Source organism: Trachurus japonicus, chromosome 7 (genome assembly GCF_045865225.1).
Source record: "Trachurus japonicus isolate A0001 chromosome 7, Traja_1.0".
Lineage (NCBI taxonomy): Eukaryota > Metazoa > Chordata > Actinopteri > Carangiformes > Carangidae > Trachurus > Trachurus japonicus.
Genome location: NC_140913.1, coordinates 10,097,504 through 10,113,920, shown reverse-complemented (window position 1 = coordinate 10,113,920; position 16,417 = coordinate 10,097,504). Strand labels below are relative to the sequence as shown.

Here is a 16,417-nt window from a genome sequence, read left to right as displayed (position 1 = left end):
TGCAAGCCTCTGTACGCCTGCCAATCCTCTTTCCAGATTTAGGACTCGTGCCAGCTGGTGAAGGACACAGGCATGAGTGAGGAGGAGATAAAGGAAGTGTAAAATAAAGAGATTGGGGAGAAGGACTTTAAACCCCAAGAAAATAAATTTGGTAAATGTATCACATTTGATGATGAAGCAGGGTCAACTATTTGGTAAGATATGGAAATAGAAGAAACAAGATGTTATGAGGATAGACATAGTTGCTCAGGTTGCAATCCCCAAGTCTGATTATGATGAGCTATATTTAAAAAAAAGTACAGAATTTAAACTACTGTAGGTTGTTGGAGTGAAAGGATGTAAAGACAGAATGACAGAAAAGAGGAAAAACTCCATGCCAAGTCGGCCATTGAACCCTGGTGGCAGCAACATCTTGTAAAGTGCCCCCTCAGCATTACACACACACAAACACACACACACACACATTACTTGATCCCAACTCCAATAAAAGCTCTGTACATCAGCGAGGTGGCTGTCTATTAGATATATGGAGGACAGCGGGCCAAGGTCTAGCCACATAGCAGAGAGAAGGGCAGACCTCAGACAGCTTTATTACATTACCGCTACGGTGATTTCTTAATGCAGTCATGTTCACACCTTTCCACTGCCTTCCACACAGAGGTCAGTAGTTTGGACTTTCTGCAAGAGGTGACATTTGATTAGAAACACAGCCTAGGGTGTAAGCTTTTAGACCTCCAGGGATGACTTAAGGGTTTTAAAGTTTTTAATTCAAAATTATTGATTTGTTAAAGCAGAAGTAAGCGGAATGTTTGTGTTAATATAAGTCTTAAATAGTTATATCTTCCGACAGCAATCACTTATATAGAGTGTTTGGTCCAAAACACGGGTCTGTCAGTCACTCTGCTCTGCTGTAAGCCGAGGAGAAAACTTTCCTTGTATCCTACAACCTTTATCCAATGAGGAGCGAGAACGGCATAAAGGGGCGGTCCTCTCTGTGTGTGCAGCCAAGGGATGTGCGTGAATGTGGTGACGTAGGGACGAGGGCGGGGACTGCTAACTCCATCGGCTGACAAGAAGTTAGCCAAAACGACCGGATCGCTTACTTCTGCTTTAATTTCTAAAACAAAACAAAAAACTACAACATCTGTCAGATCCCTTGCAGGCTGCATTCAAAGACTGATTGCGACACAGCGGTGCAACCAGGGCGTCCCATTTCCAAGGTTCCTTCTCATGGTGCCCTCCAACCAAGACTCAAACACTTTTTTTTTGCGGTCCAAACTATCACAATGTGATTGTAGAAGAAAACAACTCTGACAGAGAGCCAAATGACTGCATTCTAACTGTTGTTAATTCCAGATAAGGGTTAGGTATAGAAGTCAATTTGACAAAAAGTAACGCAATAGTTACTTTTACTTTTATCATGCAGTAACTCAGTTACTTTTTTCTACTAACTATAACTAATTACTTTTTAAAAGTAACATGCCCAACACTTTTTGTTTGTGCAATGGCTACTGTGAAAATCAGTGACCTTGTCTTTGCAGCATTTTAACACTACAACTGTCTTTGCAGTTTCTTGTTTTCAGCATTTTCTGTCTGCAGAGCAGATAATCTGCCTCTTGTTTACCCCGGCACAGGTGTGCTAGAATAGGAAGATTATTATTTGATACATAGCTTTTAAATGCAGTTTTAAAATTAAAGTGGATGTAGTCACAGACACTAATGAGTCGTCTGATCACTGACACATACACAGTAGTGTCAGATCTTTAATTTTCACATCTCACAATCACAGTAGGACAGCAACACAATCCAACTGGCAGCAAACACAGAGTCTGGACACAGCTTATGACTGCAACAAACAAACAAAAAAACTAAACGCAACAGTGATGTCACCTCTTTATTCTTGCCTCAGCTAACATTACTTTTTCACCCTAGCATGAGCAGAGGATCTGCTTTGCTGCAGCAGTAGCATGGGGACAACAATATGGATGTTTGTTTATCTTGATTGGAGTAGGTCATTCACACTGCGCATTTGCATGAATCTGCATCTGAGAGGAAGTGGTGTTTCTGTGTATTAATTATGCACTTGTTAAAAACTCTCAAGCACAGACTGTATAGTACCACATAGTAGCTCAGTCAGAGCACATGGCCCAGTGCTGGATGGCGTCATGTCCATGTACACAACAAACCTGGAGTCAAGCTTCTCAGAAGGAATATTGTGGAGCCTGGAGCTGCTCCTATCAAAAATAGTTCACGCACACACACACACGCACAAACTTATATATAGCACACTGATGGTATTTTTAGAGCCCTTATATAATCTATTTTTGCTGTTTGTCTAGAATAAAAAATGTTCTATGTGGACATGTAGATAAGAAAGTCTGACAAAACTGTTATGCAATAAGCCTATAAATATCTTTGGGGCGCTATAAATACATTGGTTCTCAGTAAATTGAACTAGCTGGATCACAGATGTGTCTTGGCAACACATTTCTAAGTGTTTTTTTATCAGTTTGATATGCTTTGATGCCTTGTTTACAACAGGTGATGGGCTGCGAACGCTGCGATGAAAAGAAATGACAAGAACCGATGAAGTGAGATGAGACAAAAAAAGACATAATGGAGTGGAGCAATGGTAGCCATCCTGCTCCCTTTCTCCCTCTCCGTACGACTCGTTTTTGCTTTCATTCTTCAGCGCTCGCTCGCCATCTCTCTCCGCTCGCTCCCATCCTCTCTCTCTGTTTGATCCCTCTGCTCGCCTGCTTTGAAGTTCCTCCACTCCAAGTTCAGAATGCAGTGTCTTGAGACAGTGGAGGGGAGGAAGGAAGAGGGAAAAACCCCAACAACTTCAAAGGGCTTTTCTTGGGTTGTTGGAAGGTGGGGGTTATTTTTAGTCCACTGGTGAACACTTAAACACTTAAGATAAAGGGGAGAGGCAGATAGAGGAGGGGTCATGTCACACAGACATTGCTGTCATGGGCTTTCTCCAATATTATACACATCTTTTTTTTATTTTGGGGGGAAATACATTTTTTTTAAATCTCAGATATAAAACTCATGTCAAAATGACTCATAGGGGTGAAACTTGCAGTTCTGTGAAGATATAGGTCTATGCAGACAAGGGTGTTATGGATAATCATGGGGCTCAAATGGAAGCTGGCGAGGCATTCAATACATGTACAAATATATCCTTAACACCAAACCTTCAAAGTGAAGCATCTGTACCGGGTCAGTAGCTTTTAGCATTGGAGCTTCTTTTCCCTGAGAGCATTTTCATCAGCAGGCAGCACAGGCGCCATGTGTATTTCCTGGTTGATAGTTTACTGAAGGAATGAGAAAGAGGACACTGGGACATGGTAACTGTTTTAGAGTGGTGCTGAAAACTCAACGCACTGCAACCTAAGAAAACACATGCATGAAAGTAACTATCTTAAACACTGTTTGGGTGTGAAGCCATAAAGTCTGGCTTCGTCATGGTGCCGGCTAACCATGTTGTACAATGACCACACCCCGATGCATTGTTAAAATGGGAAGGTCCCAGGAAATAAATAACTTTGTAACCAGGCGTTGAAGTGTCTCTGCCACCTCTCTTCAGGCTTGGAGAACCTTAACCCTAACCCAGTTTGTTGTTGGATGCCAAGATGGACCTGCATGTGATGCAATTCATCGGCCATGTACGTGCTGCCTGCTGAGAAGCTGAACTGCTCTCAACTTCTACATGAAGCAAACCAGTTAGCCCCGGAAATGGGCAAAATCAAAGATTTCTATGTATGCTACTTTGTCACAAGTTTACACATTCAAAAAGATCTCAGACTCAATAATGCAGCACACTCCTACTATAGTTGTAAGAAAGTGGGGTATGATCTTATCATAATTATAGAACATAATAAACACAAACGTGTCTTTGGGGGTTGACCTCTTTTATACAGTCTATGGGGTTGACTTAAGTGGCCATTGAAGGAACTACAGCATTGGTCTCGTTTTTCAGCTCCTGTGCTTGTTTCTTGAGTAAAACTGCTCAAAATAGCCCAGCAGGGGAATGTGTATCACAGTCACACATTCATCAACAACAACTTTTGAGTTGGATGACCAAAACTAATAGCACTCTGCATTAACCATCATTTTCTTACATGTAAAACTATACCATTAAAAAAGGGGGCTTCATTTCATCCCAAAACATGGTTCAATTTAGAAAATGTGAGTTTAATTGTTCACAGTACAAAACATATTGGTGTTAGCTCCACCACATAAACCGTAGGGTTTTAAAAAAAAATAGTTAATAACATTCGGGACAAAGAAAAATGATTGGCAAATGAGCTGCCATGAGGCTGATGTATTTTGCCCATCAGGCTTATTCGAGTGGCTCCACATTTTCAAAAAGCCCACACTCAATAACTCTGGATGAGTGTCATGCCAGATGGGAAACCATTCATCAAAAATCCATAAAACATGTTACCTGACGCTCATTACTCAGTTAATGATTTTATCATCTCTCTTCTATGTTAATATCTTGTATAAAGGTCATAAAAGAAGCTAATAACATGATGATTTCCCACGATGATTACTTCCATTGCTTCCATTCTCTCATTACTTACTGTATTGCCGTCGTTATATTCTTTCTCATTACGTTCTCTCATTATGCCTGCAATTATTTTGGCAAAGCAGCGGTCACATTTTCAAATGATGTACATCTACAGCTTGAAATAAGACTCCTCATATTTGCATGGTTTCCAGCTTTACATATGAGGTGTTGACTAATCTCATATCCTCCCCTCATCTGTCGCCACGAGTTCACCACCCACCATTTTCTCATGATGGATGGCTAGTAGGTGAAACACAGGGTCTTCAGAGGGAATCACTAATGTGACAAGGTTCAACCATATGACTAATGGGCCCCACTTTAATACACTCTGATGCATTACCTTCAAACCTTACAAGCACAATATTCTCTTGCAGTCCTGCATATTTGAAATCCTCTCATGTTTTAAGGTCCGGCTAAAATTAAACTTGTTGATTTCCTGCTACAGTATCTGTTCCGCAAAGTCCTGTAATCTCTTTTCAGAAAATATAAAACACATGACAACATCCCATCCTTAATTATATCCTGGAGCTTTTGTCATGCACTTCCCTCACCATGTCTTTTATTACTATTTCAAGGTCCCCTATTGAAAAAAGTGAGATGTCAGTGTAAAAGGAGGTCCCTGTGCTATATAGATTTCGTCAAAGTATGAAAGTATGCAGACAAAATGCACATAGCCTGTATTCAAAAACTAACTTAAAATGAGCCATCAGGATATGAGGGGCCTTCCAAGACATAATTCCTTCTGGCATTCTCACACGCATATATTCTCCTTACACTATATACTGTATTCTCACACTCAGGTACATTTATTCTCCTCTCACATGCATACATTCTTTTCTTACATTCATACATTCTTCTCCAACATACATGAGAGATAAAAAAAATTATGAGATAAAATGTATGAATGTCTGGGTAAAAATGTATTTTATGAGAGAAAAATTGATGAATGTGTGAGTTAATATATATGAATATGAGAGAAAAAATGTATATGAGAGTGAAAATATGTATGTGTAAGGGACCGTTCGTTATTTATGGAATGGGCCACCGGAGGAAAATGGGGGGGGGTCATGTCATAATATTCTTTGTTGAGGGGTGGGTCCACTAAAAAAAAAAGGTCAGCGAGGGGGGGTCATTCAACATTTTGTCTGGAGGACACTGCAATGCTCGCAAAAAACAAAAACAAAACAAAAACGGGACATTTAAAAGCTGCAAGCACTGACGGCAATGAGAGCAACGGCCCCTAAATCACAACGTAATTTTATATTGTTCTGATCTGCCCTAAGTGGGGTTCGAACCCGCGTCTCCCGCACCGCAGGCGACGATGCTAACCGCTTCGCCAAGAACTCAGTAAGGATTCGCCGGCAGCTTAGCACGTGTTTTATGGGTGAGTGAGTTTAACTTCACTACCGTACAGAGGCTACGCTGCCTGCCTGCCTCATTGCGTAACTCTACATAGTCTGAGCAGCACGTACGTTCACGTTGCTTTTGTGAATTGTAAACAAACAGACGCCCCCCCCCCCTCGGTTTTAGCGTCCAGCAGTTTAGCGGCGAATTCAACTGCAGTGATGGATAACTGTACCAGAGAGGCTCAACAACTTCATGAGCTTCATTTGAGGAATAAACAGCAGCTTTTACCTGACGGGAGACCGACGCCTGAGCTACGGTAGCTAACAGCTAGCAGGTTTTACCTACTTTCTCTCTCTCTCTCTCTCTCTTTCTTACACACGCAGGCGCAGGCACACACACACACACACACACACACACACACACACACACACACACACACACACACACAGTTGTCTGTCATATCTGTCGTAAACCTTGCAATAATACGTTGTTGAGTGCAGTTCACATTACTGTTGCTTCGGTTTGAGTGTGGATTAATTGTTAATGTCTTGTTGTGTAATGTGAGCTGGTCCAAAATCGCGATTCTGTTATTGATGAGTTGGGTCTTAATAACAGCTGATAAATGGCATGGATTGATGAGAAGGTGTTGCACACATGGTTGTCAAAATGAAATAATGTAGTGTCACGCGCTACGTGATGCGATGTCACGTGTCGATGGCTGGGGGGGGGGGTCATGTATCTTTTGATAAGGCTTAATGCAGGGTCATGTTAAAATTTACTGACTCCGACAGGGGGGTCATGTAAAAAAAAAAAAAAGTCCCGTGAATCCCTCCGGTGGCACTGATGATAAATAACGAACAGTCCCTAAGGAGAAAATGTGTGTGTGTAAGAGAGGGCCATAATGAATTATGTCTTGTACGGCCCCTCATATCAGGACTTCCATAACTTTATAATGTCATAACAAAGCAGTCGCTGCACTCAGCCATTCCACCTATTATAGTTGACGGTGAAGCTAATGCACTAGCCAGCTTAACAACAAAAGAGTCCAAGTCTGAAACATAGATACACATTTATGTTTCCAATGTTTGGTAAGAAAAAATAAACAAAAGAATATCTTCAGCTTTTTCATGGTTTGGTACTAGTAACAGATCTGCACAGGTTTAGCCTACACCGCTTCCAGGCAATACACACTGCCTCACAGTGCATGTTCTCACCTTCTCCCACCCACTCAGCTTTTGCCAGCATTCAAAATTGCAGCATCACAATGTTAAACAGTATGCCAAACTAACTTGACAACAAAGTTTAGCTCTAAGCAGCGCAGGTGGTGATGGACTGATTCATGTTTTCCCTCTGGGCTTACCGTAGCTGTGTGTGCTGCATGATGAGACCATTCAGCCCTACAAATCCCCCCTGCTTGACTTGACACAAGGATAATGAAGCAAAAAGTGCTTTATTTCCACCCATGACCAGGTCATCCTATTAGCCTGCACTCTTTTAGCCTAAACAACGACGTGCGGACCCTCAACGCTTGAATGGTATACTGTAGGCTATTCCTGCACCATTGGCTGAAAATGCTAGAAACAACCATGATCAGAAGATGTATGCTGCTAACAACAGTGTGAAGACATATTGACATTTATCTAATCAGCACATTAAAAAACACTAAAAACACATCTGCAAATGTCGACTACAGTTATACAATTTGTTAAGACTTGTGTGTCTGTGCACCTGGAGGCTCAGCTGTCATCCAAACACAGAGTCCTGCCCACTCAGAGCATTTCTGATGCATATCCAAAGAATGTCTTTCAGCTGAGTTGGGCCTTAATGAATGAATACATCAGCTAATTAAATATTTTAAGAATCTCTGTATGGGTGCAGTAGCTTCGTCAGAGGTGATGTATCTGTCTGTTGTGTGTCTAAACTCGTTGTTGACCTTTGAAGCTTTGATGCCAACAAAAAGGACTGAGCCTCATGCTTTCAGAAGCACGTCAGCAGAATTTACTGAGAGCCCCGTGTGATTATCCTCCATGTTACTGTACACCTCACCCCACACAGCACAGCAGCTACTGTACAGTACTGTGTTTGACTGCTGCCCAGCATCCTTCACTACAAACACAGCACTTAAAATATTCACAATTGCACACCGATTATACTGCAGACATTGAATCTTCTGAACATTTATTGGACTGAAGCGTAATAATCACCAACTTAGCTGAATCTATGTGACTTTTCATGTGTATCACAAGTGATGTTGCCTGTGGAAAAGACATGTCTGGTCTGAAATGGGGATTCAGTGTGATGCCTGCCATGTATGTTCCCCATCTCCCAGAGGAGCCCACTGCTTTACTTACAGCCCCTCAGGCACAGACTGACTGCTATTTAAACAGCACTGGTGAGCAAGGAATATGGCACAATCAGCTCCCCAGTGATGCTCACTTTGATAAATGAGCAGAGGTGTAGTATAGATTACCACTTTTGTTGTAGTGTCGAAATTGCATGTATGGATTTCCCTAGAGTTTTTTTTCACTGTGTGTAGGCTACATTGCACACACTCACTTAGGATTTCAAGTGTGACTGCAAACAGGTTCTGCATGCGTCAAACTCCTTCACCCTCTCAAGATGGATTAATGTGTGTTTCTCCATCTTTCTACTGTCCCATTATTATCGCCTCTACACACACAGGTGTCTAAACTCTGCTCACCTCAGCAGTGCTTAAAGATCCCATTTTGTAGAAAGGTAGATATATATATACAGAACAACCACAGGGCCACTAGCCTACTGCACTAATTATTAAAGAATATAGTCATATTTTGCATCAGATTAAACAGCAGAAGCTGGCCTACAACGTGTAAAAACCATGTTTATATGACCCAAACACAGCCCAAACACTACTCAAATAAACAACTAAACATCAAACTTCATGAAGCACCTCTGTGTGGACCCAGTCCCCACATTTCTGGCTTGTATAGGAGGCTACATTATGCAAAACACATCGGCTACATAGATACATAGCACCCTCGGCTACACAGAGGCACGGCAGAAAGAGATCCCAAAAACGAGCAAAGTCGAGCAAACACAGACACTGCTTGGCCAAAACATGGTTGTACATTTCCTCTTACCTTTGCTGTTTTGCCGTGAAAAGTTTGTTTTATGGGTAAATCCACAATATTTCCATTTTGACCTTTGACAGGTCCGGGCACGACCGAGGACCAGGGGGGACCTTGACGAATGCGCGCACAATAATTCAATTCAATTTTATTTGGGGTGGGACCAGAGGTGGGTAGTAAGCATAGACTGTAAAGGGTAGTAACGCGCTACATTTACTCCATTACATTTACTTGACAAACTTTTTGGATAAATTGTACTTCTAAGAGTAGTTTCAATGCAGCATACTTGTTACTTTTACTTGAGTATATTTCTTCAGAAGACGCTACATTCCGGTCGCTACTCGCTACTTTTTCTTATCGATCCAATGTGCAAATTGTTTGTTTTGTTTCAATGGAGATAGGCTACTTCCAAGCCTCTGTTACATGACTGCGTTACACCAATCAGATGTAGCCACTCGCGACGTTTGCCTCCGTTTAACCAATCAGACAGAGCCAGGCAGTCACATGACTGCACACAAAATCTCCGCGGTAAACAGGATGGCCACTCCGCCTCAAATTTGAGAAACTGATTAGGGTGACGTCAGCTCTGGACTGGTATGTCGTGTATAATGTCCGTGAAGGTTCTCAGTCATCCAGGTGACAGGTCGTCGTATTCTTCTTCCTCCCCAGGAAGTTTAAACCCCATACACACCTGGAGACATGTGACTCCTAGTCACATGACCACCCCTCCAGTTTCGGGGGTGTGGTCATGTGACTCGAGTCTCAGGGGTGTGGTCATGTGACTTTGGTTTCACTAGAAACACACACACTCACAGATAGACTAACACACAAAGAGCTTATGGACAGTTCATACATCTTTCATGGATAGGCCTATGTAAGTTATTGTGGCTGAATTTGTCTTAATTTATGTTACTTTGTAAAAAATGTCATAGGCTATTGTCATGTTGTTCTTTGGCAATATCTGCATTTTTTCATTGCTGTATATTTTTGTGTAGCTATTGGATCAGGCCTACATTTACGCGCTGATCATCAAACAAACAAATCAGAGGTTACTCAGCAGTTACTCAGTACTTGAGTAGCTTTTTCACCAAGTAGGCTACTTTCTACTCTTAATCAAGTAAATGTTTGAATGGTAACTTTTTACTTTTACTTGAGTAACATTATTCTAAAGTAACTATAGCCTACTTGAGTACAATTTTTGGCTACTCTACCCACCGTGGGACAATGCAAGTTCATGAACAATCGTAAACAAGCCGGATTTTAGCCACACGTCACACATGTCAGGATTCTGCTGATTCTGATTGCCAGTACTGTCAATCACATCAACGCGGGTGTAGCCTCATTCTCTTGGCTCTAATGGTTTGAATGAGGTGTCAATCATTCGAATCAACCAATCCGCTGCAGAGATAGAGCCGGGCGTAACTGCACCCAAATAAGCTGCTCTCAGTGCAGATTTACGTAGAGGGACACAGAGGGCCTAGAAAGTAGTTGTTGTTTAGTCCCGGTTGACTCTTTTTCAGTTAGTTTATGCAAATTGTGTGAAAATAAAGATTAAACAATGGTTTATGGTTACAGGTGGTCCCAAGTTGTACCAAAAAACATTTTGGAAAGCTTGCCTGAATATTTTGTAGTAAAATCTCAATAATTGTGTACTGCTTCACTTTATCAAAATCAACCACTGCAGAGATAATGTTCATACATTGTACAATCATTTGATAGAGGTTTTGAGCTTTAGCAGCATCATTCTGAAGGACACTCATCCAAAATACGATTTTTTTTTCTGGGCGAACATTTATTTTTTTTATTTTTTTCTGTGTGCCATCTTTATTTACTCTTCACCAGTAACACATATACTGAAATTTACACATCTCAGCAATTTCTCAATTGTTTCCCTTTACTATGACACAAAAGTATTCAAATAGACCTTGTGGTTGCAGAGATATACTCATTTTATTATGGATATGCAATTTTTGAGAAAAGGCTTGGTTCCTTTCCTAAAAAACTTGACTTATACAAAAGAAATCCTGCTCATCACCTATTGGCTTCTACTCATGTGTAGTGGTGTAGTGTGTCTGCAGACCCTGTGTCTGTGTGTTTTCCCCAGTCAATGAAGGAGGGCAGGCACTGTGGGCTGCATAAAACACAGTGACTGGACGTCGTCAAACTGGGAGAAATTGCGGATACACACTTACCAGTGAAAAAAACTCATGTCACCTCAAGTTTAAAAAAATTAGAGCACAAGCAAAGGAAGACTCTGAAAAAACTGCACCAATCAGTGATTAGACATTAGGAATTATTAATTAAGAATACATATTCATGTTTCTGATTGATGAACTGAAACAGGAACCACAACTATATGAAAGCACACTCACTGAGAAACACTGATAGAAGTGTGGTCCTCTTGCACAACAAGAAAGTCACTAAATTGGCAACCCTGTAGCCAGCTATGGAGGAGCTCGGATCTCTATTCTTAATTCCACCCACAAAACTCTGGCTGATTTGTCTGACTGACAAATCAAAGATGTGGGTGGTCAGTATCAACAATTGATTCAGTGATATAAAATCATTGCGTCTTTTGGTGCAGAAATCTCTTCTTAGGCATGCAATTTTTCGGCAAAAGAAGCCATTAGGAGGTAGAGCCGAATACATGGCTTTTCCAGTCCATGTGTCAAAGTGTCCTTGGGGAAAATACTGTGTGTGTGTATGGCTGTGATGTATGTGTAGGTGAATGGGTGAATATAGCAAATACTGTAAACTGGTTTGGGTGATCGATAAGACTAGAAAAGTGAAGTGTAATCAATTCCAAGTCATGATGACCTGTTTGGTGCAACAGTGTGGTAATTTAGGATTAGTACCGTTTTATGGTTGACAGTGTGTTCACATGCAACACTCTCTGACGCACGAACAAAAAGTACAGGTACTCTAATGTCACACAAAGCACACATTTATAGTTAGACCACCCCATGGACACACGCAAAACCACAGCTGCAAAGAATCAAGAACTTGCCATACAAATCCTCTTAAAATTATTTGGTGTTTTTGAGATAATAATTATGTACATTGCATTTCAGGATTATTATATTTCAGGAAAGATCTGAGATATTTTCTTCTATAACAGCCTAGAAACATGGCCTGTTTTAGTAAAGACCACAGATCTCACTGATACAGGACTGAAAAAAGGAACCATGTTATCAATATCAAAGAAAATTAAGGAATAAGATAGGTTCAGTATGAGATCTTAAGTCACTCTGCTTGGGTTTGGTATCCTTTGGTATAAAGCACTGACCAACTTTGTAAACATTCACTAGTGTGCAGATTACTGGTGTAATTTTACAGGACTTCTGTGTGATGAAGTTAAAATTCTTTAAAGAGTTTTCCTTCTGCTGGAGTTTAAGGCCACCATTACGCTATGTAGTTACACTTTATTGTTGTTGGTCCATGAAAATCAAGCAACAAAATGTTCTCTTCCCTGTTAATTCTGTCTCTTTCCTACCTCAGCTTCTCTATTGTACCATATTTCTTTGTCCTCATCCCTCACATCAACCTTCCTCTCTCTTCCACCTCTTAGGATTTACACCCCAATTATCCCACTCCCCCAGTCCCAGTCCTCACCTTAACCCTGCTTCTGTGCTCTTCTTTGTCCTGCTGCAGGAGTGTGCCTGGTGCTGGGTTGCATGATCTTCCCTGACGGATGGGACGCTGAGGTGATCCGGGACATGTGCGGGGAGCAGACAGGGAAATACTCCCTAGGCGACTGCTCTGTACGCTGGGCCTATATGCTGGCCATCATGGGCATCCTGGACGCCCTCATCCTCTCCTTCTTGGCCTTCGTCCTGGGGAACCGGCAGACAGATTTCTATCTTGATGATCTGCAGACAGACAACAAAGGTGAGTAAAGAGACAATGAAACACAATGCTTGATTTTTTATTTTTTTTTACCCTGATTACCTAATTTTACCCTAAATTCTGATATAATGCCAGCAGAAAATTGGCTCCCATACAGTAGATATCCCAGTCTTGTATGGGGCCTGAAGTTATCTATTGAGATGCTTTGTGGGGGGATAATGGTAGTTTACTGTTCAACCAGCTACGCTAAATAGGAAATAGCAAACAAAACCAAAATCCATTCATTTTTTCTATTTAGATTTGTGCTTTTGGCCTAAAGTTGATGGCACCACTCTTTAAAGATGGTGTATGTTGAGATACAGCACACCCAGTTTCATGGCTCAAATCCGGCACATATACAGAGTTACTGTCAGGTGCTATTTTTATTTCTTGACCTGGTGCACACACAGAAAATAAGCGAGACAACTGCAGGACTCTGCCAATATGTGGAAGTTCATGGGCCAGACTTGGCCCGAGGACAAAGGCCAGAGGAGTTGGGCTGTGGCCAGATGTTGAATTTTACATTTTATCCTGTATCCATAAAAAAAAATCACAATGTGAACTCAGATACCTTTAAAATCAGTTCCTGTGTTCGTTGAAGTTTCTGTGGTTGCCATGGAGCCACAGCAGTGGCAACGGAAGCTGAACAGTCATAAACTCTTATGGCAGCAGCTGCACTGCCACTTCCGCTGTGTTTATGTTAAAAACAACGGAGGCACCTGTGGCAGTCGTGCCTACCAACAGCACCTTTACTCTTACAACCTCACTGACTGACAAACCTGCCAATGTCTAGTTACAACTTCCTAAGGCTGTCCAGTGGAGGGGTTAATTAACCTTGATGTTGCTTTCATTGTTTCAGTGGATATACTGTAGGATAAAGGTGAAGGAGTAGACTAACTCTGATCAATCAAAAGATAATGATGTTTTGCACTATTATGCAACTATTGGCTGGATTTATCCCATCTAAATTAACATAAGCCTTTAATACCACATTAACATAAACCTTACAAAGAAAAAGAAAAAGCATAGTGTGTAATACAGTAATGCGATGCCTCTAAGGGGGTTATCCAGTCAGTCTTCCTCCAGCTCTCATTTTGTGGGCCTTAGCTGTGAGGCCATTAACATGAACAAGATTATTCCAGTTGAAAAATGACTAGACTCCAACCTGACCTCTGTAACTCCAGCCAAATTACTTTCAGCGCTGTATTCAAGAGTGGGAGAGTGTTCTCTAGAGGGTTTCTGACAGTTTGCATGATGTTGCATCAGGACAGTTGAATCACATTGTTTTAGCTGTATGAAAAGGGAGGAAGAGGAGGAGAGGAACGGCAGGAAAAGAAGGCGATGGAAGGGCCAGAGTATAAGATATAGTGCAAAACAATAAAAGGTCTCCTTACATAAGGATTGTGTGTTTGATTTGAGTGCATAAACCAAATGTACAACAACAAAGACAGAAACGGAGTGAGAGCTGGGCGAAAGAGGCAGAGAGAAAAAGAGAAAGATGGAGATCTATGACATAAGACATAGTAGACTGAGAGCGTGAGCGATATACAGACAGATAGAGAGCAAGATAGAGTAAAGAAGAGAGGAGGAGTGAGAGGAGGAGACCAAGAGATAAAGAGAGAGAATAGTGACATAAGATGTCTCGGTTCTCCGACGGTCTATCTCCATGATGGTTTCCATGGTAACTGGAGATATTCCAGAGTGTGGGCGTGTCTTTTCTGTTCTTATCTGATTAACCTCACTGACAGTCTCAGTGATTTTACACATTTAACACATCTGATTTTCCATCAGCTGTTAGAGGAGTTTTTTTCTTATAGAAATAAATGTCCTTTTAGCTCTTTTATGTCAAATGAGAACAATACTACAAACACCCAATGGACAGAGTGTGGAAGCAGCTGTGGTCCCTGTAAGTGAAAAGGGAAACTTTCTATGGGAAAGACTACATAAGGATTAGGCCTGGCCAACAGAAAAATGTTGAGTTTTTATCAACATTATACGGTATATGATTTGTGATACTACTATACAAAAGAAAAGTGGATTTAAACAAAACATAGGTTGCAAATAAATCAATTTTTCTGGCCAGTGAAGGCTTAACTCATACTTACATAAGCATATTCATGTTTTGCACAAACAAGCAGTATTTCCAGTCTTATATGCCAACACTTTTCTTCTTTTCTGTCCTTGCAGATTTTGCTGTGTCAAGGGTAAGTAAACTCTTGCTTATACATTTAATGTGCATTATGTTCCATACATAGCACATTGCCCGCTGAAGTATGAAGCCTCGTTAGCTTTTGAGCATTTTACTGCTAAAAGCATGGCCCAGCACGTTGGTGGGGCTGATTAACAGGGGTATTGAACACCAATGATGGGGGGAACTCAGTTTTAAAGGATGGTTCAGTCTATCTGTCCCTTAGCTGAGCAGCCAAATCTAAACAGACCCCACAACAGTCTTTTTCAATAATATGTGTGGCAATTGTTATGCGTTTACAGGTATAGGAACATTTGTTACAGTCCGTTTTTGTTTTTTTTCTCAAATCTGCGCTTTCTAAAAAAAAAAAAAACATGTTTGTCCACTAACGTGAACGATAGTGAATTTTCTGTGTGGACATTTACCCTTTTTTTATTGTGGTTTGTATCATTCATAGAAAAAAAGCCTTTTCATTTAGTTTTGCTTTTGTTTTTGTCAAATAATCATTAGTAGACCTAATACCTGTACCTCTATTCATATGATTTATTCAGCCGAGGTTGTACTGATTCTGAATATATGCAATAGGATAAAGTAATAGGAAAAAGACAAAGGTATGATAAAAACATAAAAACAATGCAGAGTGCTGTGTTAAGTGAGGCAAAAAGTACACATGTATTTGTGAAATTCAATGTATTCCATCATTCCTTGACTTTAATGTCCAAGACACATGTCTGTAAATAAAACAATCAGAATTGTCTGTGTTTTCTTCAGATTGAGGTTCGGGACAGACGAGAGCCACGGTATGGAGTGCAGCGTCTTCACTGAGGGCATTGACAGCACTGGACAACTCTCTTCTCTTCTCTTCTCTTCTCTTCTCTTCTCTTCTCTTCTCTTCTCTTCTCTTCTCTTCTCTTCTCTTCTCTTCTCTTCTCTTCTCTTCTCTTCTCTTCTTCATCCATCTCTTTGTTTTCCTCTCCTATCTTTTCTCCTTCTATTATCTTCTTCTCTTCTCTCCAATGATCAGGATATCACCCAATCTCAATGCAGACACCAAGTGTACAGGATTCTGTAAGATAAAAAAAAAACCCAACAAAACACACTGGGATAAACTATATTTTGAAAAAAAAATAAATTATACAAGGTTGTACAGTGCATTTAACACTCAACTTTCTCAATGAATACCTTTATGATGAAAAAAATGAAAAAAGATTTACTCTATTTAAAGTCTTGATTTGTGTGAGAAATTCAATCCTTATGATGAAGAACCATAATGTCCATCTATGTCCGTCATTTTACAATGATTTATTTCAA

At 40.7% G+C, this 16,417-nt stretch overlaps 1 protein-coding gene across 1 annotated transcript in view; it reads left to right on the top strand.

Annotated features, from left to right (window-relative positions):
* The window catches only part of lhfpl4a (LHFPL tetraspan subfamily member 4a), a 32,096-nt gene extending 15,858 nt beyond the window's left edge, over positions 1-16,238 (top strand). The window contains exons 2-4 of the mRNA XM_085781153.1: positions 12,685-12,921; positions 15,106-15,122; positions 15,878-16,238. Coding sequence (XP_085637279.1) covers positions 12,685-12,921; positions 15,106-15,122; positions 15,878-15,931 — 308 coding nt within the window. The 3' untranslated portion in view covers positions 15,932-16,238. The remainder of the gene's footprint in view (positions 1-12,684; positions 12,922-15,105; positions 15,123-15,877) is intronic.
* Positions 16,239-16,417: the final 179 nt, after the last annotated feature.